General features: G+C 52.5%; 1 protein-coding gene across 7 annotated transcripts; it reads right to left on the reverse strand.

Moving 5' to 3' along the window:
- Positions 1-500: 500 nt before the first annotated feature.
- CHST10 (carbohydrate sulfotransferase 10) lies at positions 501-26,079 on the reverse strand. Of its 7 annotated transcripts, none has more exons than XM_024743828.1 (10): positions 25,947-26,079; positions 23,974-24,043; positions 20,508-20,719; positions 15,327-15,413; positions 14,980-15,173; positions 14,627-14,758; positions 8,167-8,258; positions 6,377-6,611; positions 3,853-3,958; positions 501-2,382 (listed from the first exon to the last, which is right to left on the reverse strand). In XM_024743828.1, exons 6-10 carry the CDS (start codon positions 14,724-14,726, stop codon positions 1,845-1,847), a joined length of 1,071 nt encoding a protein of 356 aa, XP_024599596.1. In that variant the 5' UTR covers positions 14,727-14,758; positions 14,980-15,173; positions 15,327-15,413; positions 20,508-20,719; positions 23,974-24,043; positions 25,947-26,079; the 3' UTR covers positions 501-1,844. The 7 variants fall into 7 exon arrangements, with proteins under 7 accessions (XP_024599596.1, XP_024599595.1, XP_024599597.1 ...); XM_024743827.1 differs by adding an exon at positions 16,196-16,308 and having other exon boundaries at positions 14,980-15,413; XM_024743829.1 differs by having other exon boundaries at positions 14,980-15,413; positions 20,508-20,698.
- Between the last annotated feature and the right edge of the window lie 6 nt (positions 26,080-26,085).

The following is a 26,085-nucleotide window of genomic DNA, read 5'->3' on the forward strand; positions in this document are numbered from 1 at the left end:
ATTAAACTTCCAAATTCAGGAACTGCCCTCCCTGCCTTAAGACCGCTTCTTGGAGGCAGAGTTGCTTCTCCTGTTTCTTTTTGAATCAGGCTGATGCTACTTCTGAGTGCTCACCTGCACATTCCCTGCAGGGTCGCCCTCTCTAGCTGCCATCTCCTCCTCCCCCTGCCCCGCCAGGTGTCTCCCCTGAGAATGAGCTTCGCTCCACCCCACAGAGACACTCCTGCATCAGGTGCGGAACGATTTCAACAAGCCTCTGCTAAAACGTGATAGAAGAATGACTGATCCTGCAGCCTCTGCGTGTCAGCAGAGGGTGACGGGCCGCCACGCTGGCTGCCCCTCCGCCGGCGTGGCGGGCGGGCACACGAGCGCCTCTCCTCCACCGCCGGCTCGCCCGCAGCCATCACGCAGGCCTGCGTGCCCCTCACCGTCGCCAGGCCTTGGGGACGTTGCATCCACACAGCACCTGACCTGGAACCGCGGCCCACGGTCAGGTTGGCACGTGTTTTGTTTTGTTTAATTTCATGTTACTTTCACATTTACAAACTCAGGAAGCCACACTGAGAGAGGGACGGTGGAGGCTGCCTGGAGGAAAAGCTGGGCTCCTGGGCCCTGTGCAGCCTGGGCGCTTGGGACTTTTCGCAGGGAAACTCTCCCATACCTCGAGGGGCCTCGCTGTCGGACGGCACCTGAAATGGTAGCCGTGGCCTGCTCCTCCGTGTCTGGAAGGTGCGTTACTGCGGCTGCCTCGGCCCAGAAGTTTATTGCTGGTGAACTTGATTATCCAACTTACAGTCCAGGATGACGGCATCATCAGAAATGGGTCCAGTGGTGAGCATTTTGCTGAGACGAAAGGAGACTGAAATGTGTAAGCTGCACTGACTGGGCAATACTGGCATGTTGCCCGTGTTTGCCGCTGGCCCCCAGGAGGCCCTGGCCTTGGGGGAGGCAGGTGGAGACCCCCCTCCCCGTGCCCATCCACACGGGACCATCAGAGACAAGAGGCAGACAGTCACCAGGGTGGACGTGCCCAAGCCCAGGGCAGCCTGAGCTCCAGCACCCGGCCAGCTCTGCCTCTTCCCAGGCTCCCTTTAAGGTCCCCAGAGAAGTTCCCTTTCTCAGGTGGGAAATGTGTACACTCCCCTCACTTTGCAAAATTGGATCTCTTGGGCTGAATGAGATCATCACTTGGCAGGCAGAGGTCTGGAAATGTGGCCCAGCAGCACACAGGCATGTATTCTGAATAGATGGACTCCCGGAGAGTGCCCTCGAGTCATTCCTGAACTTCTCAGGAACAGAAGAGTCGTGGAAAGAAAGGTCTGCCTCTGTGACTATAGCGGCGCCAAGATGAAACCCAGAGGTGTAATTACTCAGATTTGACCCTATCTCGGCCCCTGGGATGTGTGCAGACCACTGGCTCTTCCATCTCTCCTGAAAGCGCTGAGCGCCATGTCTACAATCCCCTGGGGACAGGCATGACCGCCCCACCGTCTGTGGGAGCTGCAGGTGTCTGACAACCGAGGGAGGTGACTCGAGGCTGTATGATTCTTCCTCCCGTCTGTTCAACTGCAAATGTTTAGTCTCTTTCCCCGCTGAGGAGAGCAAAGGCCCCATGGCACTGGGGCTGGGGTGGAGGAGGGAGGCAGGGCCTGCCGTGCACCTTCTGTCCAAACTAGGTCATAATGGTCAGCGTCCAGCTTCACTGGCCAAGGCACACCCAGGTCCATGGGAACTGAGGAGTGTTCAGGGGGAGTGTGACAGAGCAAAGTGTCATTTCTGTGCCCAGATCTCCACCTGGTTAGCCTCTGGTCTAACAAAGATACTTGAACTCACAGTCCTACACGTCAGTTTAGCAAAAAATCTGGCTTCTGATACCCAAAGAGTTTAAAGTCCCCTTCAAAACGTGCATAGAGGCGCCGGATGTCTCGTTTGCTGATACCCAGAAAGTAGTGCTCGACTTTGGTTCTGTTATACGCGGTGATGCCCGGGGGGATGGTGGGGTAAGACACCAGGTGGTCTATACCAGCCTCTTTCAAGATGTGTGGGGCGTCGTCCTCCAGGGTCTCGTGGTGACCGATGACGCTGTACTTGATCTCGCAGGGTGCGCACAGTTCCACGTATGTCACCCAGTGGATGATGTGGTCCCCAAACTGAAGGTCCAGCCACCTATGGTTCGGATCACCCAGGTAGCGCACAAAGTCCTCAAACTGGATGCCCCTGGTCTCCGTTCGGTTCCTCCTGTACTTCCTGATGATGCCAGGGGCAATCTCGTGCCTGTACCAAGGCTCAAAGCGGGGGTTGTGAACAAACTTATCCTTAAACGCAGAAATCAGTCTCTCGAAGGGATCTCTTACGATAAAAAACTTGAAGTATGTCTTCAAGCTAAGGGAAAAAAATGAAGATGAAGAAGTTAACCTGATGCTGCTGGTGGTGCTGGCTGTGGGTTGTGAGGAAGAGTGAAGTGTGATGGCTGGAGCAGTGGCAGCCACCAGGCTGAGCCCTGTGCCAAGCGCACTGCACGTGGCTCTTACTCAATCCGCACAGCCACCCTTGGAAGCAGATCCTGTTATGAACCCATTTTACAGGCTGAGGAAATGGAGGCTCAGAGACCTTAACTGTCCAAGACCACAGTACTCATCACCCCCGGGGCTGCTGTGAAGACATCTATTTACCCCATGTTTTGTTTCACTTGAGTAGTTTGAAACTTCAGGAATGTTTGAAAGTTTTGTTCCTGTGCAGAAAACCATTAAGGGCAGGAACCCTGACTGAGTTAGGAACAGCTGAGGCCTGAGAATGACTCTCAGGGTACGTCTTTAAAAACTCAATTCAAAATTTCCAGGGGAAGGAAAATGGGGGGTAGAGTAGGGGGGGGAAGAGGAAAGGCAGAGTGAGGCTCCAGTCTCCAGCAGGTGGAAGGGGGTCTGGGGGAGCTGCCGGTGGGGGGGTGGCGGCGCAGGGGTACCCCCGTAAAGGGCCTGTACTGACAGTGACAGAGCGACGATGACACTGCTGTGATTCCGTGCGCTCACCCAGTCCAGAGACCCTCTCAGCACTGCAGGTCTCAGCGTGTCTACTCTCACAAAAGCCCCGCAGGATCGCTGCTGAGGGGGGTGACAGGACCGCCCTCCCCCAGGAGGGTCTCTGACCTGGCATTTGACACCTGCCTTCTAAGGCTGTACACGTTGGCAAGAGTGAGTAACCAATACTGGAAGCAATGAAAATCAAGTAGCTGAAAAGCAAGGGAGGTGAAAGATCATTCGGTGCCCTGACACTGACTAGCGTATTATGTACCTGTTCCTCTTAAGCCTTGTTCTGTGGGGCCATACCACAGCTGTCAAGACAACTGTCCAACCAGCTAATGAACTTTCCCGATGCCGGTCTCCCACCTTGCCGTGGTTGGTGAGGCCTGTCTCTCTCCACCTCTGCTGGGTCCAGCCGATCCCGCCACCCCCCCCAGGGGCAGCTGCCGCGAAGGCAGGCATAACACCTTGGGAGAAAATGAAAAATGAAGTGGGGTTTCCCTGAAACCCAAATCCCTCTCTTATGAAATGAAGGTCATGTTCAGTAAGAAATCCATAAAACTTAACAAAATCAGAGCAGAACAAAAACGACCACTCATTTCTATAAGACAGTTACGCAACCTTCATTTTAATAGCCTGCATGAAGGTTAGGGTGGAGAAGACATTCAGAAATTCTCACAAAGACGTGAATTTAAATGCGCTGAACGCTGGGCGTATGCCCGGCTGCCTCTCACCAACACAAACCAGTAGCTCTTGGAGCCATCTGGGAAACATGGCAAGTACAGAGCCGAGCCTGCGGGGTTTTATCAGCATCCCCCTCCCCTGCTCCTACCGCTTCTGAATTTCTGCATCGCTGAAGGAAGAGAGACGCGGGAGGCCGTTCTTCTCGTGGTCGTGCACCACGCTTTCAGGGATCTCTTCGATGGAAGGAAAGGCTCCTGGGAGGCAAACAGGGAGAGGGCATGTTGGGGATGCTGCCTTTAAAGACAGATGCCTGTCTCGAAGCCCGGGCCCGCGTTCCCCATGGGCCATCCCAGTATCCACGTTTAGGTCTTTGAATTTCAACTGCTTCTGCGGGCAGGATGAGAGTGAAGAAGAGCTTCTGGTGATCCACAGGCCATCTGGAGGAAACAGACGAGTTAGGAGGAGGGAGAGGGAGGGAGCAACGGCTACAGCAACGAGCACCTAAATCGGGTTCAATCTGCCACAAAAGAAAGATCGGTGCCTGCAAGCAGAACGCCCCAAACCTGCAATAATGACTCTGCTCTGGAACTGGGGGAAACTGCTAGAGAACCGGGACCATGAAACCCACAGCCAGCAGAAATAGAGACACAGAGGTAGAGACCAAATGTATGGACACCAAGGGGGAAAGTGGGGGTGGGTGGGATGAACTGGGAGACTGGGACTGACATACAGATGCTATTGATACTATGTATACAATAGGTAACTAATGAGAACCTGCTGTATAGCACAGGGAACTCTACTCAATGCTCTGTGGTGACCGAAATGGGAAGGAAATCCAAAAATGAGGGGACACATGTATATGTACAGCTAAGTCATTTTGTGTACAGTAGAAACTAACACAACACTGTAAAGCACCTGTACTCCAATAAAAAGTAATTTAAAAAACACAACTCAACCACACACTGCTGGTCCATGCCCGCAGCTTGGGCCCATCACTCCCAGCATGACAGCACCCAGGCCTAAGAGGTTCCTAGGTAACCTCACAGCATCCCAGACTGGCAGTGGCCAAGAAGTTTGGTGCTGGACAAGTCAGGCTGATGCTGTGCGAGTGATGTGATATATTCGAAGCACGGCTCAGAGGAGGACGCGGGGTGTCTGAGGAGAAGGCAGGGCAGGGCCGAGAGCCACAGCTCCTGGTCCGGGCTGCAGAGTGGAACCCGGGGGGTCCATCCTAAGGTTGGAGGGTTGGGCAGGTGCTTCACTCTTTTCTCAACTTGGACAAGTGGAAATAAAGCATCATTGAGCTGGGGTGCTAGCCAAGCCCCTGCAACCCTTCATGTGCATCTTTTTGTTAACCTTGCCACGTTAAACTCAGAGTCCGGCAGGGAAGGATCTCTGTTGGGCCATCGAAGCAGTGATCACAGCCTCCTCAGAATATTTAAGCCCCGATCCAGAGCCCTGTGCTAATAAGTACGGTGGGCGGATGGCTATAAAACAAGCAAGATGCACATCTGCTCTCAAGGGGCCAACAGAGGAACCAGCTCTATGGATCTGCACCTGGACCTGCTCTGGTACCTGTCGCCATGCAGGTGCACCTACGGACAGCTGAAGGCAGCCCCGGGACTGTCCTTCTCCTATCACGTGGCCTGGCGAACCGCTCCCGTCTCTATCCCGCCCGCATCAACGGGTTCTTCTTCTTCAAAGTCTGATGCGTCACACAGTGGTAGCAAATCTGTAAGACTTTTGTACGTTTGTTGTTTTAAATCTGATTTGTAAGCTCATTCTCCGATGTCAAAAATCCAACGTACTGCCTGATTACTCAAGAAGTGCACTGATTATAAGCGGAAGATGAGGTGGGTGTCTCCCTTTTCTTCCCCAACGAACCAGGGAAGAGGCCGAATGACACCCAACTCCGACACCCGCTCTGAGAGCAGCGGCAGGCCAGGGGGGCCGCGGGAGGGAGAGGCCGGGGCCATGTCCCATGGGGCTCCGAGGTCTGATTCCCGATCCAGGAGTCACACGGCTGTCTACTGGAACTATGTTTCTTTTGAAGCTGCATTTAGCAGAGCCCATAATTATCTTGGGTCAATTCAGAGTAACTGGAGTTTAAACAAACACAGTGTCTGAAAAGAGTGGTGAGGAGTCAAAGCCTGTGGTGCATGCGGGCACTCTCCAATGATCTAATTTGTTCCCGAGTGAACACCAGATTTCCTGAAGCAGGCGGATTAAACCTCCGAATACGGATGCTCAGTGTAAGATGGGGACGACTGCAGGTGGGGAGGCCCCCAGACCCACCAGTGTCTGGGTGTGGGTCCTTCTCAGCACAGGAGGGCAGCCATGAGGATAGCTGCTGGATGGCCCAGTCAGTGTGGAGCCCTGACCTCCCAGGACAGAGTGAGTGACTCGCAAGAATCAATGCAGGGACTCCGAAGAGAGGCAACGGGACCAACCGGGCAGGCAGAGATAGGGGAGCCAGGAGGCCCTGACCGTGGGTGGGGAGCGCCCGGGTGAACCCTGCCAACTTCTAACGCGGACACGAACAGGAGAGACGTTGGCACGCTGTCTGTGAGTCACCGGCCCGGCCCGGGCTCCCCTCTCGGCCGCCCTCCCCAACTCCCCGCCCTGGCCCCGGCCAGCCTCCCTGCAGACCCTGAGGCCCAGCGAGGACGCACCGTTCAGCACGATCAGCACCTTCTTCCACTGGGTGTTGCCCACTTTGGGCGTCTGGCAGAAGAGGATCTCGTGCTTGTCACACACGAATATCCGGTCGAGGACAAACTTGGAGACGGCGGTGTGTGACAGGTTCCTCAGGGTGTCCTCCCTGCACACGTTTCTGACGAGCTCCAGGCGTTGCATGTAGACCAAGGGTTGAACGAGCCGCCCTCCCGGCAGCCTATTCCCGGTCAGCTGCAGGGAACGGAGACAAAACGGGCACAAGGGCTTCATCGGCAGAACGGGGCGTGCCGGGCATCAACTTACGGAGGCCAGAGCCTGGGGGCTGTCGCCACAGAAGCAGCAGGACGGAGGGCGTGAGTCAGCGCTGCGGCCCGGGGTTCAGGCTGCGTGGATGCGCTGGACCATAGTGCAGCCAGAGACGGCTGACCCTGTCCCCTCACCCTCAGCTTGGACAAACCGCGGGGGCAGGTGGGCTGTCTGCCTGTCGCTGTGCTGATGGCACAATGGCAATGGCAGGATATCCTCCGTTCAGCGACCTGAGGGAAGGCCAGCTTCTGCCCCCTCGCTCTCCCTCCATATGACCTGAGTGTAAGTATGTGGCCTGGACCTAAGAACCTGCTGTCTACACAGGCGGTGGCTGTTTTGAAGATAACCTGGCACATTGGTGCATCTGGTTTATTAATTTAAGAAAACACCTTAGGTCATTGAGTGTGGGTTTTAAAAAAGCAGGCACCGTTATTCCACTTCCTCAGGGCTGAGCACACCATTACGTTTCTCTGACATGCGGCTTCAGGTGAGGAGAGGGGCTCTGCCTGGCCGTCAGGTCAGTGGTACCAGTGGTTTGGCTGCTGTGAGCGGGCGATGGAGCCCATCAGCACTGGTTCTGCTCTGAGGAGTCACGAGACCAGGTGAGAAGATCTGCGTGAACTGCGGGGTGAAGGCTGTGATGTCAGAAACCCAGGGCTGTGCTGTCCAGACTTGGCTGGATTCTTTCTGTTGACCTTACGTGCAGCTCATGGGCAGGACTGTCCCTTCTCTGAGTTTAATTCTGGGCTGATAAACATCTTTAGAGCTGGCTCTCCTCACCTCATTTCCTCCTGCACAAGGGCAACCTGAACCTTCCATCCAGACCCGGCACAGGGGCCAGCAGGGGGAGAAGGGGGTCTCAGGAGTGTGCCCCTCACCTTGGCTGGGGGACGATTAGGAATTTACGTGCAAAAGGAGCCTGGGGAGAAATTGGAGTCAGAGTGTCAAGGAAGGTGAGCACAGGGAGAGGTCAGCGGCCCTGGGCCCTGCTGCTAACGCCCCGTGACCCTGGATGATTAGCTTTCTTCCTACCCTCAGTTCTCTCATCCACACCGCCCAGAGGCTGGACTAGCTGCCCCGTAACTCCAAAGTTCCAGGATTCCCAGGATTCGGGGGCAGAGACCTTTTTCTCCTGGTTTCCTCCCGACTCGCCCAACATCCCCAATCCACCCATCACAAAGCTCATTCTCGGCTGGGCGGGAACTCAACACAGTCAACACTCCAGAGCACCCACGATGCACAAGGCCCACCGACCATGACTCCCCCGGCCAGACACTAAAAGCAAGCGGAAAGGTGCAGAAGCAGTGACTCTAAAGCTGAGCATGACAGTACGTGGAAACCAGCTGATGAGGGCAGGGAGGGAGGGGAGGCTGTTCCCCGTGATGGGGGACCTGCTGGGGCCGGAGGGGTGAGTAGGTGAGAGGGAGACGTCAAGGAAGAATGGGTAGAGGGGTCAGTGCTGCGGCCTGGCTGTGCCCACCTTCAGCTCCTCAGGGAAGTGCGTCTCTCTCAGCGACCTCCCCGCGTCGGGCGCGGCAGTCAGGAACAGAAACTCCTGCTTGGCGCTGTAGGCTAGGAGACATAGAGAGGTTAAAACGTCTTCCCATGGAGGGGGCAGACACTCCGATCAGTGCCACAGCCCAGAGGCCCCAGGAAGAGACCCGCACAAACACACCCAGGTGATAGCTGACAAGGCACAAAAGCAATGTGGTGGGGCAGCATCTTTTCAACAAATGGTACCCGAGCAACTGGACACCCCCAGACAAAGAAGGAGCCTTTCCCTAAACCTCACCCTTTATTCGGGATTAGCACTTAAATGTGAAACAAAAAACTATAAAACTTCTTAAAGAGCATAGGAGTAAATCTTGGAAAAACTGATAAACTGAATCTCATCAAAATTTAAAACCTTTGCTTGGCAAAGACCCTATGACGAGGATGGAAAGACAAGCTACAGACTGGGAGAAACTATCTGCAAACCACACGTCTGACCAAGGACTGGCATATCTAGAATATGTAAAGAGCTCTTAAATCTCAACAGTAAAAAAAAAACCGCAAACAATCCCATAAGAAAATGAGCGAAACAGAACAGACATTTCACCAAAGAGGACCTAGAGGTGGAAAAGGAACATATGAGAAGATGTTCAAGGCCGTTAGTCATCAGGCAAGTGCAAGTTAAGACCACAGTGAGATGCCACTGCACACCTATCAAAATGCCTGTAACAAAGACCAAATGCTAGTGAGGAGGCAGAAAAAGGAATCACTAACACACGGTTGGCGGGAATATAAAATGGTACAGCAGCTCTCAGAAACTCTAGAAGAAGCAGTTTCTTCAAAAATTAAGCCTTCAAATACAATATGACCCAGCAACTGCATTCCTGGGCATTTATCCCAGAGAAATGAAAAATTATGTCACAAAAACCTATACACGAATGTTCACAGCAGTTTTATTGATCATAGCCCCAAACTGAAACAACTCAGCTATCCTTCAACAGGTGAATGGTTAATCAAACACTGGTACATCCATACCACGGAATACTACTCAGCACTAAAAAGGAACAAACTATTGATACACACAATAAATTGGATGCATCTCCAGGTGACCATGTTGAATTTAAAAGGCCAATCCCCAAAGGTCATATACCATATAAAACATTCAGAGAGGAGAACAGATTAGTGGTTGTCAAGGGGGGAGGGGGCAGGGGTGGGGGATGGGGAAAGGGAGGTGGGTGCTGCTCCAAGAGGGATCCTGGTGGTGGTGGAGATGTTGTGCCTCGTGACTGCATCCTTGCCAATACCCTTCTTGTGACTCTGCACTGTGGTTTTGCAATGTGTTACACTGGGGCAAAAGAGTAAAGGGTACATCGGACTCTCTTGTACAACTGCACGTGACTCTACAACGATCTCAAAATTAAAAGTTTAATTAGGAAAAAAAAGCCAAGTCAGCAGTCTAGTTAGTGCTCACACATTATTTTTGAAATTTATGGAACTGAAATCAGACTAGAGGAGTCTTAAAGAACGCTACACCAGAGTAATCGTTTACAACAAACTGATTTGGGGGAAAACCTTCGGGTAGAATTTGAAGGTAACTGTCAGATCTCTACAATCAAAGAAACATTGCTTTCAAAGTTTTGCAAAGCCTGGAAACATAATTTGAATAAAAAAGTAGTTATCAAAGAAAAGCACAGAAATTAGCATAAAAAAGCATAAGCAAAGGCGTATTTCACTTTGTTAAAAACATCAAAACCAGCTCCTCTTGGGTCATTACCACCTACACTTTGCAGGCTCTACTGCAGCCTCCCCGCCTTCAGTCTGGCTGTTAACCTTCAGTCTGGCTGTTAAAGACTCCCGCTCCCCAGCCAGCCCCGCCATGAACGAGCCCCACCCTGACGTCCTCCCAGTGCAGAGGGGAGAAACCCATCCTCCCAGAGCCCCGTCAATAATAATAACCCGTCTCCCACCTCTCATGCCTCTGAGCTCTCCGACTCCAATAGAAATCTTGGCCACACACCTCTATGAATCCCACGGAAATCTTTTCTCCTTTTCCCTGTGTTTGAGTTGAAATGCAGCCCTAACCACAGGTGCGCACAGGAGCTGCTCTGCACCTGCCGTGAGGACAGGAGGCACCACGGACCGCGTGAAGACAGACAGGACAGCAGCACCCTTGGCCCCAAGGCTCCGGAATGCACCCCGAGGGCCACAAGGCCAGCGTCCAACCTCCTCCTCCTCCGCAGCCTCACCTTCGAGCACCAACGTGCTCAGGGAAATGGCACCTTCCACTCCTATCTGGTCACCTCATGTGCCAACATCTCTGACCAGCACAGCGATGCTCAGCACTTCCACTGGCCGCACGGGTTCCCAGAAACCGAAGTTTCCTTAATGACATATTAGATGGACAACGTAGTGTGAATTCTAAACAACTGATTTAACAGTGAATTTTTGAAAGGCGCCTATTCCACACACTCGGAAGCATCCAGAACGGGCTCTGGTAGCTGTGGGACAGCTCACCTTCCAGCCACACATGTCGGCTATTCGTCCGCCAATTTTTAACTGTTTTTCTTTTTTACCTTGAACATCCTGGTATTTGCTCCCCAACTCCCCTCAAACCCAATTCAACTAGATTCAAATAAAACCAATAGCACACCTTATGTTTGGTTCTGCTTTCCCACTGCTTTGCTGACAACCACGTATTTTCAGCGGGTGCTACTGGCGCCACTGTGATCAAAGGGCAGATCCCTACCCCACCCTGAACCCCAGGGGCGAGACGCCAGCTTCAGGCCCAAGGATCCTGATCAATAGGTACCATCAACTGTCTTCATAACATGAGCTCGCTTTCCTTAGAGACATCATTATATTTGTTTTACAAAATGTCTTTAAATTTGCCACGTGCAGTACTGCTTTGTTTTTCTAGACAGGCTAGCATCCCCTCAGCTCCCTGACCTCTCTGTGTGTCCAGCTGCCCAGGGTCACCACTGCATCACACGCTGGGCAGAGGGCGTGCAGACATCGCATCACAGGTTTTGACCTTAAGCGGCTGGCAGCTGAGCTGAGGCACAAGATTAGGAAGAAAGTCAGTGTCTCCGCATACACCCCAGATTCACATGGATGTCAATTCTGTGTTCAAGTCTCAACACACCATGCCATCAAACTCCCACCACTGAATGGGATTTATTTCCCTATGACAAAGTCTAGTTCAAAATGACACTGAAATCTGTTAAAGAAGGATTCACTGTGGCTTCACTGCTGAGCCAAAGAGAGACCACCACTCACACACACTCACACACACACACACACGCACATACACACGGCTTTAAACAGCAGCTCAAGACAAATGTGCTCTTCCTACCCACTGGGTGGTAGGGAACTCATTAAGAACACGTAGGTGAGGGCTTCCCTGGTGGCGCAGTGGTTGAGAGTCCGCCTGCCGATGCAGGGGACGCGGGTTTGTGCCCCGGTCCGGGAGGGTCCCACATGCCGCAGAGCGGCTGGGCCCGTGAGCCATGGCCGCTGAGCCTGCACGTCCGGAGCCTGTGCTCCGCAACGGGAGAGGCCACAACAGTGACAGGCCCGCGAACCACAAAAAAAAAAAAAAAAAAAAAAAAAAAGAACAGGTAGGTGAGAACTGGATGCTGGAACAGAGCCCACTTCCCAGGGGACAGAGCTGGAAGGAGCTGCCCATAGACACTGAGGGCACCCAGCTCCCTGAACACTGAGGCCATGGATCTACTGCCCACTTTACAGGAATGGAACTTCCCCACACAGGACACCACTGTGTGTTAGTTACTTCTTTGTGATGACAGTTCACAGGGGGCTTCTGGTTCAAAAGCAAAAACACTGAACGTGAGTAAAATAAACTCCAACACATGAGGAAATCTCTCATGGCCACACATTTACCAACCTCCCCGGTTTCCTGTAGGAGCCCGAGATCCACTGTGGGGGTGAGCTGCTTCTCAAGACAGAGGGGACCCGAGGCCTGAGCCACAGTACCCCAGGGGGCTGAGGCCTGAACTTCTGGGGGGCCCGCTCCCTGCTCAGTCACCCAGGCCAGCAAGACACCATGCATGTGGGCTCGCTTCCTGCACCCGAACCCAGCCAGCAGACACCCGCCTTCATGATCGCAGCCAGGGACTTGGGGACAATTAGATAAGATCTGTGTGGTCGAGAAAGGCTGGGTTATGTTTGAGCCCAACAACAAAGGGTTAGGGTTAGGGTTTAGGGTTTGGGGTTAGTGTTTAGGGGTTAGGGTCCTCACTCTCAGTCCACAGCACGACACGGGGCTGCATCCCCACTGAAGACCGGCTCCTCCATCCCCACTGCTGCCCGAGGGGGAAAGGGGAGCTGGCTGGTGAGCTCTGGCTCTCACGTTCCCTCCAGGAGCAGCCCGCCACCAGGCTCCCATGCACGGAACCCCAGCAACTATGCGGGACACCCAAGGGCACGAGGACCACCATGCGCCTCATGGGGCTGGAGCCACTGGTGAGCGCCCCCAGGGCAGCAGCAGACCTCTGCAGTTTTAACATCCTAAGGCCTCTCAGCCTTCTCTGTAGGGTCACCTTCCACCCATTCACTTTCTGCTCCCCTTTCCCGAAACTTCTCAAGCTTCCACACTTTTCTGAAAACACTCAGCATAAAACCTGCCCCATCCCAGCAGCGACACCTTGTTTATCAGATGCCCCTGAGATGCGAGGTGCTCTTCAGAGGCCTTACTGCTAGATCATATTCAAACTCAGAGACACACGTCTTATTTAACTATTTTGGGTGGAATATAAAATATATTACATACACTCCTCATTTTTAAATAAAATAAACCACAAACAATTCAACCTCACGGCTCGCCTTTCAAGTGCCTCCCTTACCAGGAGGTGACACTAAAGGAATCACAAGTGAAATGTGTAGACTCAGTGACACCATTTCATGCAGCTTTGTTTCTTGTGCAGTTTCCCAGCCACGTTCCCACTGGCGGTCCTCACCTGGGCCCCCCGCCTAGAGATTCTGCCCCCTGGTCTCTGCTGGGCCTGGGCAGCAGGAGGTATACACAGTCCCCAAGGGATTTTAAAGTGCCCTGGGGACCAGAACCACTGCTCTAATTCTTAACAAGGGGTCTCCACTATCGGTGACATTAACTGTTGGGGGGAGCAGCCCTGCAGCAAATGGCTGGGCTGAGATCCGCAGCTCAGATTCCAACAACCTTCCCAGACTTGGTCTGTGCTGTCCTGACAGTGGCCCTGGTTCCCAGTGTGACCGTGATTAGCCGTGATACCCCGTGATGCTCTTGGCCACCCCAGATGCCTGCAGCTGTGACTCCACCTTCCCCGGGCTGTGAAAGCCTCTCGGGCTCCTGGAAGATGAGGGTAGCATTGAGATGACAGCCAGGTGGGCCCCGATAATGTTACTGACCTGAACCTGCAGAGCTGAGAACCACCCTAGGGGCTTATTTCAGCGCCTCCCTCTTCTGCCTGCAGATCTGCCTTCCAACCTTGCCCCTCTACAGGGAGGATGGAAGCAGGGGGTGCGGGGCATTGGGCAGCCTCAGCATAGCCGGGGACACCCCCGAGGGCTCTCCAGGATGAGCAGGGCCCGGAGCCCGCTGGCCACACAAACGGCACGGGCTGTGCACCCCCGGGCGTAAATCAGCAAAAGACTGGTGTGATCCTTTTCTACTTCCCTTCCTCAAGGGCCACCACCTGCAGGCGGACATGCCAAGGGCCTCGTGCAGGATAAAGGTGCTGTGCGCTTCCTCCCTGTCAGGATGGCAGTGCCAGGACACTAAGGCCACTCACGAGCCTTTTCAACATCTCCTGTGCGCCCTGCCTCATGCTGCCCCTGAAGGAGTGGCCTCAGGGTTCAAGACGACTGTCCCCGCAGCTCCTCACTCGTGCCCAGCACCTCACAGGTCACTCACAGGGCCTCACAGTGCCCAGGTCGGGCTTAGAGCTGTCAGAGCAGGGAGCACGCCCATTCCACAGAAAAAATACTAAGGCCCCGGTAAGCAAAGGGCGAGGGCACGAACTAGACGCAGCTCTTCTGAGGCTGGGTTGCGTGCTCTTAATATGTCCTCATCTGAACGCCTACATCAGGTCAAGGGGAGTTTAAAAAAATCCTCGAGGACAACCCAACACATATATTTAGACCACCTTCCTTCCGGGGCGCTGAAGGTGACCTTCAAACACGTGGCCACCAGCAGGCAGCATCACCAGGCGCATACGCAGCATCTCTCAACGACAGCAAGCAGGGCTGGTCCCCAAACCCACAGACTGCGAGGGGAAAGACCCCTTCATCCCCGTCCACCTCCTCTCCCGAACCTCTGCAACATCAAGGATTTGGACGCCATGACCTCCAGGGCCCTTCTGGGTCAGAGTCACTCATCCAAGCAGGTACCCAGGAACGGTACCACAGCAAGGTTTGAATTTGCCAAAATCCATTCCATGAGGAGGTGTACCTACCATCAGGGTCCTTAAAGGTCAGTGTGATGAACTTGCTGGCCACCATGAACATGAAAATCACCCAAAAGCATGTGGCCAACAGAAGCCACTGGTGGTGCATGTTGTCAAAGGTCAGCCATTCAGTGCTTCTTCCTGGAAAACACAAGCAAAATGGCCCTGCTGCTTACAAATAAATCAAGTAAACAGAAGGTAATAAAAGAATGGGCCATTTCAGTTAATAGCCTCAATACAAATACTCCTGAAAATTTTTCTATTGATACCAAGGGTGTTTTGACTTATTTAACTTAACATCATATTTTTAATTAATAGCAACTTATCAAGTTGATAATTAAGTAAAATTTAAAACACTTTACCGGAAAGGGGCCATTTCTATTTGGTCTTGGAACACGTGATAAGACTTCACTTCTGCAGATGTGCCTGTTGACTCTTCCTGGCCCAGGCTACTGTGATCTTGGCGTCTGGCACCTGCCAGGGCCTGGAAGCCGGGGCAGGAGGGGGCCTGCCGCGGGCCGGACCTTTGGGTAATCCTCAGAGGGCAGACGCCACCCTGCGGCGATTCCAAGCAGGCTGGGTTTAAAATCCTGACTCGCTGACAAGCTGCGGCCACACCCACTGAGCCGTAGAGAATCTCTGAAACCCGAGAAACGAACCCCGGAGCGTCCCGGCCCCGCCCACTTGCCCGCCAGAGCCTGCGCGGAACCTCGGGGGTGGGCGTTTCTCAGGCTATCGCTGCCCTGGAGTGACGTGGGGCACCTGGGTCCTCAGCGGGTCACACGGTTACACTCTGCTGCAGGGGACACAGAAGAACCAGAAGTCGCACTCGATTCTTTGCAAGAGAGACAAAAAAGTGCTTCGTGTCACCTTTAACACGGGGCTTCCTGAAGCCAAACCAAGCCCACTTGGCGAGAGAGACCATGCTGGGCTGGGTTGGTGTCCGCCGGCTGTCGGCCCGTCCATCACCCGCGGGCAGCAGGGAGCTGGTCTGTTGCACGTGCGCTGACGGAGCCTGAGTGCACCTGGTGGACAGGGCTCACGAGGGCCCGGGCGTCGGCCTTCCTCCTGCCTCAACGACAGATCCTTGCCTCTGAGGCCCTCACTGCGACCTGGATTCCCTCCCGCAAGGGGTTCTCCCCCCGCAGTCCAGACCACCCCTGCACCTGCGTTCTCAGGTCTCCACGCAGCAGGCGCACCATGTTTCCCGGGGTCCCCTGGTAGGGCTGCCACGTTAAACACATGAAAACACAGGGTGCCCCGTTAAGTTGGAATTTCAGGTAAGCAAATCATTTTTTAGTACTTAGTATAACTATGTCCCCAGTACTGCGTGGGACACATTTATGCTTTAAAAAGCTATTTGCTGTTTCTCTGAATTCCCAATTTACCTGGGTGTCCTGCCTTTTATCTGGCAACACTACCCAATGAGGGGAACACCGCTCCCGCTCTAACTGCCTGAAGCAGCTGGCCTGTCTCCCTGTCCCCTTCTGCCACGCCTCGTCTGGGGCCACGTGGCACAAAGCAGAGCCCTGGAGTGCCCCACCGCTCGCTAGCTCTGGGACTCAGCAAGTCACTTACCCTCCCTAAGCTGTGGCTTTCAGTCCCTGAGACAAGGCCCTCCTCCCTCCAGGATGGTCATGAGGATTAAATGAGAGACTGCACCAAAAGGACCACCTGGCCTGGAGCAGACCCTGTATAAACAGAAATCGTTGGGTCCCTCGGCACCCTTGGTGACTTTCCTATTTGACTGACACGTACCTAGAAATTAACCTAACAGTGTGAACTGCCCAAGAGGAGAAGAAAAGAAAGGCCAGACCCTCAGCCCAGGCTACTAGCTTTTCTCTTCTAGAGACAAGGGACGCACAGATGGCCCAGAGGGCACAGGGTCCCTCAGGGCTGAGTCCACTGAGCTGGGCCCTCCGAGACGGGGACACTTGGCGGGGTCCCTCCTCACCAGTCACTGAGGAAGCCCGGCTTCAGGCCTTTTCTAACAGAGGGGCGGAGGGACCAGTGTGGGCTGGAGAGTGGGTAAAGAGAAAGCGGATGAGCACCAGGCAGGTGGTCCACAGCGTGCCCAGAGGCATCTGTGTCTGTGCACCAGTTCTCGGGGAGATTGAGGCTAAGGAAGAGGCCCTGGTGCCGAGCGGCCCGGGGCTTGTGATTCACACTGTGTCGTGGCAGAGTGAGCACAGACACAGGGGAGTCACTAGGGTCTGCCCCCCTTACACAGACACCTTACCGTGCAGGGCAGGGCACAGAAGAGCCCCGGGCACTGGCACTCAGCTTCTTCCCTCCCCCCCCACCCCCCAAAACCAGGCATCAGGCCGGTGCTGGGCACTGCACTTGGGAGCTTTTTTGATTTAAGGATCCGATCTTTCCAATGCGAGCTAGTCACCTGAAGGGATCTAATTCGAGTCCACCCGCCGAGCTGGTTCACCTCCAGATAAAGGTAGGAAGACAAAGAATAAACAGGCTGACATGAAAATGCGGCTCCCACCACCTGCCCTCTGGGAAGCCAGGTGGCTTAGGGGCAGGATTTCTACCTCTGGGCTGCTTGGAAAGTGAGACCTGCACTGTCCTGAAGCTCCGCCTGCCTTCCTAACCCTGGGTTTCTTTCACCCGGAAGCGGGGGTGGGGCAGGGCCAGGATTTGGTCCCTTCTTCTCCATGTTGGTGTCTGGGGGTTAGTCACAGAATAGCTCTCTGGGCCCCCTACTAGATTAGGACAGAACAGCCGCCTGCATACCCACCAGTGCGTTGGGAGGCCCCTGTGAGACAGAGGCTGCCAGAGCACCTCGGCTGCAGCGTGCTGTGTATCAGCCCACTTCTTCTTCCAGGTGGCAATTTTACTTCCAAAAAGTTCCACTTCTAAAGTGACTTCTGCTAAACTCCTACTGCACTAAGACATCCAGAGAGCCCTCTCCCCTTCCAAGCCCGGCCACGGCATCGGGATCAGGAGAGCGGGGTGTCTGCAAGGCACCCACCCGCCTCTCACCCTCTTCACGGCCCGCCTGGGCCGGGCAGGGACGGTGCCCAGGACACGTGAGGATTGTGATGTGGCTGCAGATTTGGGAAGCTCCGCGGGCATAAACCGCAGCCCCTGCCAAAATCTCTTGGGAAGCAGAGTATACGGCCAGACCAGACCCAGGCCTGCCAATGACCCCGGTGCCCTGCTGCGGTCCCTGCCCAGGCCACACAGCCTGTGGTGGTCACTGCGGGGGCCTGCGCTCGGGTAGCAAGGGGTGGGGAGTGGGTGAAGCGCTCTCCCAGCCACTGGGCCCCGGAGGGAATTCCCTGGCGGTCCAGTGGTTAGGACTCGGCGCTTTCACTGCCGGGGTCCGGGTTCAATCCCTGGTCGAGGAACTAAGATCCCGCAAGCCGTGCGGTGCAGCTAAACCAACCAACCAGCCAACCAACCAACCAACCACTGGGCCCCTGTAAACGCCAGGCAGGGCCTGCTCCCCCCGCTGCACAGCACAAGGCAGGCTCAGCCCTCCCTGCTGGCCACCCTGATTTGCCCTCCATCCTCACCTAGTTTCACTTCCTTCCCGGCACCCACCACAGCCTGAATCTTCTGCTTCCCCTGGTGGCATGTGAGCTCGTGCTGGAGCACCCCGGCCAGCACAGTGCCCAGCGCACCGCAAGATGACCTTCGCTATTGCTGGATGACGACATCAACCAAGGAACGACCGGGAAGACTTAGGAGAGCTGGCAGGTGCTTTAGAAGACACCTGGCTCAACCCTCCACCCCAAGGTCCAAACTCTCTAAAGTATGAGGCCCCCGTTCAACCTCAAAATATTTCTCCAGTCTCCACGTGAGTGCTTATATATTTAACATGCGATAACTGAGACTAGGAAACAACCCAAAGCTACTAGGACCTCATTATTACTTGAAAATAAAATTCTATTTTATAAGTCACGCACTCACATGCATTTGAATAGACATACAACTACTGTTCTATGTCTACAACCTACTGACCAGGGGATAAAGAAAGAATGCTGCAGTCCAAAAAAAATTTTTTCTAAAATTTAAATAAAACAACGCTGAAAGGTGGTAAGCCAATTACATAGCTCCAAAGTATCAAGATACATCAGTAAACAAAAAAGGGCAAGTTGCACAATCGAATTATGATCCTATTAGTTGAAAAGAATTTATATATATACATGTGAACGTATGTGATTATATATACACGCAAACACACATACGTGTGTGATGCACAGAAGAAAATCTCCAGGATGAGTGGAGTCATTTTTTACTTCGTACGACTCTGTATTTTAAAAACATTATTGCAATAAGCATATATCCATTTTATAATAAAAACCAACAAAATACAGAAAATATCACCTACATGTGCGGACCCGGGTGTTTTTATTTCTGCTGTTTAATTTTTTTCCTACCTGACCACCACCAACAGCAGTTTCCTTACCACTTTGTAAAATGGGGCAAAGGATGGTAAATACTTTTCCAGCCAGGAAAGAATGTGGTGAATGGACAGGCAATATGTATCTGAGTGTTTACAAAATACATCTGTCTTCACTAGTTTTTAATTCAGTTTTTTAAATGATTTAGTATTTAAAACATAGAATAATATAACAAATACTTGTTTTCAGATGCTCAGTTCTAATAGTTCTGCTGTACGTACTTGAGTCTTTTAAAGGAAATAAAGGGTTACAAATGAGCTGGAGCCCCTGCCTGGCCCCGTTCCCCTCCCTCCCCAGATACTCTCCATCTGGGTGATGACACTTTCACTACATCAAATACGGCTCCTCTCATAGACGCAGCAAGGTTTGGGAGGCTGGTCCTCCCAGTCCAGATGAAGGCAGGGCGGACTGGGGGGAGGGGAGGCGAGCTTCCCCCGGGCTGTGAGGAAACACTGCATTACTTATTATGTTTTTCAGGGGACACGTGCGGTGGTACAGCCGGGTGGAGAGATGGACCGTTTTTAAGCACTTAACTTTTTTTTCTCGTGGTCTATAATGAGAAAATTCACAAATCACACACAGACTCAAGTGAAGAAGCTGTCAAGGTAGAAGCTGGTTAAAAATTTAGACGAACCAGGACTTGCTCTCCAAGTCCCATGCTGACCAGAACCAGTGAGACTGAAGCCCAGGCCCCCACCACATGCCCCACCCCTCAGGGCCACTATCTCTACACTTACGACATCCGACACACACGCACACACACACACGCGAGGAGACGTGCACCTGCATACATTCACACACACACACACATGCGTGAGGAGACGTGCACCTGCATACATTTTGAAGGACACACTAACCGAGAAACGATCATTTACCAAGCTCATCACGAAAAGGTGTCCTCATTCATCCCACAAAACAGGCGCAGGGACACAGCACCGAGCCCCAAAGCACCCCCCAACACGCACACGCTCCTTGTTCTGTGGAGCTGGCAGGCTGCCGGGGGGACCGGCAGCCACCAAAGACTCTACCTAAGACGTGAGATGAGGCAGAGGACGCGGTGCCGTGAGAGGAAAGCACAAGGGCCGCGACCTGGCAGACGGAGGGCAGGGGCGGCACAGAGACCTACAGGGTGAGGGGCGGAGACCCGGGCACCGGGCTGCAGAGCAGCACAAACGGAGGCGCAGGCACTAGCTTCCCGAGCTCGGCCAGAGACGCGCCCTGGCAGACGTGGTCAGACAAGGCTGGGCCCTGGGGAGCGGTCACCTTGTGGGTGAGAGGGGATGGGGTACAGTGACCTGACTTACATCTTGGAACTATTTCTCTGGCAGCCAAGCACAGCGATCCGCTCAGCCATGCCCCAGCCCCAGGGTCACTTCCACAGGCCGCAGGTGGTGCTCCTAAATGCTCCCCATCACATCACCCTCTCGATCTCTGAAAACCTCCCAATGAACCAGTAAGAGCCACAGTACCTGAGGGGCTAGGCTTTGACGAATCCTACGGAGGGGTGTGTCCACTTGGCCAGGCAGCGTTTCTGCTCTGCGATCATCTGCTAAGGTGTCCGACCTTACGTTTAGGGCAGTGGCTCCCAGTCCTGGCTGCGTACTGGACCCACCTGGGGAGCTTCTGCACGCTACAGCAACACCCTGGGCCCCAAGAACACCTGAGCAGAGACAATGCAGACCTGTGGAGGAGGATCCAGGCGAACCTGTGAGGCTGAATCCGGGCGAGTTTGCAAAGCTCCTCTCAGGATGCCAGTGAGCGGCCAGGCTGAGCTGCTTGCTGGTCCAGCCCCCAGGCCTCCTCAGCTTTTACTGCGCCCGCTGCCCCCTGGGGAACTCGTCAAAATGCAGATTCTAGGCCTTTTAGCGTAACAGCTGTCTTCCCACCACCTCTTTACAGTATGAGAAGGAAAGCCGTAGCAAAAGGGTGTCTGTCGACTGAGACTGTCTACTGAGGATCTGAATTACCTGTGCTCTGAATAAACAGCTTAAAGAGGCCTGATTAGAATAAAGACCTCCATCACTGTTCCCATTTACTCTCCTTTCCAGCCCCTGTAGAATTTTGGGCTGACCTTGGAAAACTCAGGAAGATTTGCCCCATTTTTTTTTTCAACAAAAAGAAAGTCATTCCAAATTCCTGTAGCCCCAGCTCCTCCCGGCCTGCCCGCCATCTGCCATCTGCAGTGTTTCCTTGAGCACACGAATTCCCCACGGGTCTGCCTCCTGTCCACGGGCAACAGCCTTGAGGCTCATTGTTTCCGTCTGCAGAGCGTCTGGGGCCTGACACCCACGGTCCTCCCTCCTCGGCTCTGGAAGGGCCACTGCTCTCCCTGCAGCCAGGTGACAAACAGCCTTTAAAGAGCCTGACATTTTCTGTAATTAACTCTCCCTTGTTCAAGGAGCCAAGACAACTCCCAACGTGCCTCTTGCAGCTAACAGGGATGAACCTGAGCGCGCACGCTGGCCGTTTGCAGAGCTTCCCTACTCCTGATCATTACGTGGGGTTTGCACCTCTCAAGGTGTCAGGCTCTGAAACTAAGCCAGAAGGTTGGCTCTTTGAAAACTCACAAGGCAGAAGCGGTGGTTAAAGAACTGACAGACATATGGGGAAAGCAGGGTCAGGTATGCAGGAAGACCACTAACCATGCACGAAATCCTAAGCTGCTTCTCTCTCTCTAAACCGTTAAGGAAGACAGCACACATTTGACATGTTTGTAATGACTAACAGTGACTCTGGTACTATTATCAACTTTTGGTGCAAATTCGGCCTCCCTTGCACTTTCAAAATGATGCTTTTTGAAAGCATCCATTTTGCTCAGCTGCCAGTGGCTTCTCCCCCCTGTTCGAGTTGTTACCCAAAAGCACAATCCTTCTGAATTTGTGCAGAAGAGTTTGACTCCCACCTGCCTAGTTCCACTTGTTTTTCTCCTAGTTCTTTTTTTTTTTTTTTTTTTTTTTTTTTTAAAAGCCCTCTCCTAGTTCTACTTTTACTATGTACATTCACTCCTCCTGTGGTAAATAAGCCCATTTAACTGTTCCAAACAGAGTTTAAAAATTTTAAAAGCAATTGGCCTAGACGTGGTCTAGTGTGCACACAAGCACACAGATAAGTCTCACAACCGTGGTGCAAAGGAAATACAGCAAAAATAGAACGAGATATACGACACAGTGCCATTTACGTAAATTAAAAACGCAGGCACTGAAACCAAAAATACACGTTCTACAAAAACGCAAAGAAAGAAGAGGATGACCTTTCCAGTGATTTCTTATGTGGGTGGACGAGAGGAAATGAGACTGAGGAAAGGGAATTAAAAAGGCATCCACAAGTAAACAAAACGAGGGGCCCGGCGGACATCAGGGATGTTAACCTCCATTCAACTCCTTGAATGTGAAGGAGATAGAGGGACAGACAACTAGACAGAGAAAGGAGAGGAGATTTAAAAAACCAAAAAACAGCTTTTCTCCAAATGTTATTCATCCATTCAGCCATATTTACCAAGGGCTTATTCTGAGCCAGGAGCTGTTCCTGGCTCTGGGGATACAGCAACCTACCCGCTCTGCTCTCATGGTGCTTGCTTCTAATAGAGGCAGACAGGCCATAAACAGATAGAGCCATTAACGCCTAGGATCACACCAGGCAGGCGCTAAGTGACACAGTTAATAACACAGAAGGGTAAGGGAGGAAGGGGCACCTCGGTGGAGATGATGTTGAGAAGATGTTCAAACAGAGGGAGGGGACTCATCACGCAGCACCTGGCAAAGAGCTTGGTCTGGGTCCCAGAATCCCCAAAGCAGCAAGGAGGCTGGCGTCTCCTGTGCAGAGTGAGCAGGACGGCGAGGGAGTGGCCCAGATGAAGAGCCTTGTCAAGGGCCCTTTACTGAGTTGGAAACTCCTGGACCCCCGCCCCCCATCACCCATGTACGCCGGGGAACGGATCACCTGCTCAGCGTTCAGTTTTTAAAACATTCATTCAAAACCTATCCAGACAGCAAAGGAAACTTCACGAAAAGAATCTGGTCGTGCACAAGGACCCAGTAACCCCGGGAGGACAGACAGGGAGAAGGGAAACAAGAGACAGCTGAGGCTGGAGCAGCGGGGACCCTCCACCACCAGCCCTTTCGATTTTGAACTAAAATGTGTTCCCTGATCAACAAAATTATTAAATCACCACTTAAGAAAATAAAATGCTGTGTATGAATTTATAAAATATATAAAGTCTAGGGCTTCCCTGGTGGTGCAGTGGTTGAGAGTCCGCCTGCCGATGCAGGGGACACGGGTTTGTGCCCGGGTCCGGGAAGATCCCACGTGCCACGGAGTGGCTGGGCCCGTGAGCCATGGCCACTGAGCCTGCACGTCCGGAGCCTGTGCTCTGCAACGGGAGAGGCCACAACAGTGAGAGGCCCGTGTACCACACAAAAAAATAATAATAATAAATAAATATATATATATATTTATGTATATAAAGTCTTATTACAATCACTGTGAGCTTTAAATTCATAGTAAGGGTTTCTCTCAATCTAAGTTCAGAAATTTCCTTTGTCTACTTGGCCATTGTCATTACAATTTACCACCTCAGAACGACTGCTCATCCTTCAGTGACCAGAATGGAAACCTACTCCTCACTCTAGCCAGCTGGAGAATGAACTGGAGGTGAAGACAGATTCTCAGGAGTGATGATGACGAATAGCAAACACGTCTTCGGGGGTTGCTGCAAGCCAGGCACTGCACTCGGCAGGTACCCAGCTCACCTAACCCCCTTCCTAAGCGGGTGCTCCTATTCGGATCATGGTTAAGAAAACATTTCTAAGAATCCGTGTACATACTCCTATTTACGAGTTTAAGCTTCCGGAAATCCCCATATGAGCAAGAAAGGAGAATGCAATGTGACGTGGATCTCAGGTAACTAGTGAGGTGTCCACAACCTCCCTTCCATACCTTCTTAGGCCTGGTCCACATCTCCTTGCAGTATCTGCTTTGCCTTGGAGGTTCCTGGCTCCTCCTGTCTCTGTACAGGACGATTAAAAAAACAAATAAGCACCATTAAAGGTTATGAGATCAACTAACTGAACACAATTTGCTTTATACTTGGGAAACAGTTAACCACTTTGATTTTTCAAGTATATTTCGCACGCCAGGTCTCTTACAGAGGGGGGTTATCTTTGGAAGGCTTGGCAGATGAATAAATATTCTAAACATACCAAAAGAGCTAGCTGTTTAAAAGATTCTTCCCTGTCACTTAGTATGAAAAAATGAAATATTTTTTGGAGCAAAAATAATCAGATCCTGTTATACCTGTTTTATATGTTTGATATTGAGTAAAGGATTCCTATGTAAGATGATCAAATCTTTCAATGCAAGGTGTTCACGGGGTTTTGTATTTCTTCAAGCTATAACACCCTGGTAAATTCTAGCCAAACGTCATATCGTGAATGAATAAATGGAAACAAGCCAAACTCATGGAATTAGAGAGATTACAGATTTAATAGAGCTACCTGGCAAAATAAACATCCAACTGATTTAAAACACAACAGAGCCCGAGCTGCCTGGGATGCTTGGAGCAGTCTAGCTATGCTTCCCTTTACTCTTATGAACTCAATATTAAAAGGAAAAGCAATTTTATGTTACAAAGACGGAAAGGTTAAGATGCAGGTTCTTCCAGACCTGTATCAGGACAAAACACTCTCTTGGCTTCTATGATCTCTCAGGTCCTGCATTCACCTCTCTCCCCCATTTCTATTCTACTGTATAACCTCAAGCATTTGAAAAATGATCTGGATATAACGGCAAATTGCCCAGGATAGTAACTAATTCTTCCCTTTCTTTGTTCAGTTTTGCAAGAACTCCAGTTTCCATGCCAGGGAAGGAGAGAATTTTTCTCTTAGGTATTTCTTGGAGACTCTATCCTGGAGGGTCAAAAGCAAAGATGGAAAGATTTTTCTTTCCATCTTGAAATTCCCATTTGGACCCAAGATGGACTTTGCCCTAATTATAATGGGAAAAAAGAGAGAAGACCATTTCCCTCTTCGTGTCTCTTCCTCTTAACCCAGTCAATGAAAAGAATGAATAAGCCTGGAGCTAAAGGGAGCTCTGCCTGGTTTTAAGAATACCTGAGACATTTCTCACTCTGGCAGTGAAAACTGACCAATAACCAACTCTTTATGGTCCAAGGCCCCAGACTTGGGGTGTTTGAGACAAAAAAAAACCCTTTATGACAGTCCTGCCTCTCAGCTAACCAGAACCTGACTGCGCTGCTTTGCACTCAGTGCCCGGCCCCTTCCTGCCTTTTGCAGACGTGGAAAATAACAAGGCAGCTTTTGGAAGATCTGGTTCATCTTCCCAGCCAGAAGTGCAGAAATTTATGCCTCCACCTCCAACTTCTGACAGGCCTCTTCTGTCCAAATCTGAGCTGAGGGCACCCGGGAGCCTACCTGGCAGGACACACGCATTTCCAACCATCCTTTCCCCTCCCACCCGCCAGAGACGTGCCTAATTGTGCACGTAGGGAAGCTGCACATGGCCCTTCTTCCCTGGCCTCTCTCTTCCTCTGTCTGCCTGCTCCCTGCACCCAAGTGGAACATTTTCTTCCTCTTTCCGCCTCCAATTACAAATGCAAATTCTCAGGCAAGGATGAAAGAAGTAAACTATGGATCACCGAGTATCAATGATGCCACGATCACAGCATCCCCAGCAAGGACGCCGCCTCATTGCATAATTAACGTGATGAAGGTTCTCCTCTTTAACCCCACGAACCAGGGAGGCCCTCAAGTCGCCAAAACACACTGGGATATCGCTAGCAAACAGAAGCCGGTTTTCCCCCCGTTTTCCCGTCCACCCGGCGTGTTGTGGGAGTCGGGGTCCGGGAGTATATGACGCTCATCCCCCCGCCCCCGGCCCTTCCCCGAGCTCACTCTCTGTGGACCGGAGCCTGTCGCAGCCCTCGGGCCCTTCCGCGGCCCCAGGGGCTAAGCTCGGCTCGGGCCTCGCGGGCCCGGGGGCAAGGCGCGCGGGGTTCCGGCGTCCGGGGAGTGCTGGAGGCCCGCCCGCCCG

The sequence above is a fragment of the Neophocaena asiaeorientalis genome, unplaced genomic scaffold (assembly GCF_003031525.2).
Source record: "Neophocaena asiaeorientalis asiaeorientalis breed wild unplaced genomic scaffold, Neophocaena_asiaeorientalis_V1.1 scaffold114, whole genome shotgun sequence".
NCBI lineage: Eukaryota > Metazoa > Chordata > Mammalia > Artiodactyla > Phocoenidae > Neophocaena > Neophocaena asiaeorientalis.

Bases quoted from the DNA above. Each gene is read 5' to 3' on its own strand.
- CHST10 (XM_024743831.1), bottom strand. From the start codon at position 14,726: ATGCACCACCAGTGGCTTCTGTTGGCCACATGCTTTTGGGTGATTTTC. The intron at 6,612-8,166 runs GTGGGCACAGCC...CGTTCCCTGCAG, and splicing joins ACTTCCCTGAGGAGCTGAAG to CTGACCGGGAATAGGCTGCC. The intron at 2,383-3,852 runs GTAGGAGCAGGG...TTTTTCCCTTAG, and splicing joins GATGCAGAAATTCAGAAGCG to CTTGAAGACATACTTCAAGT.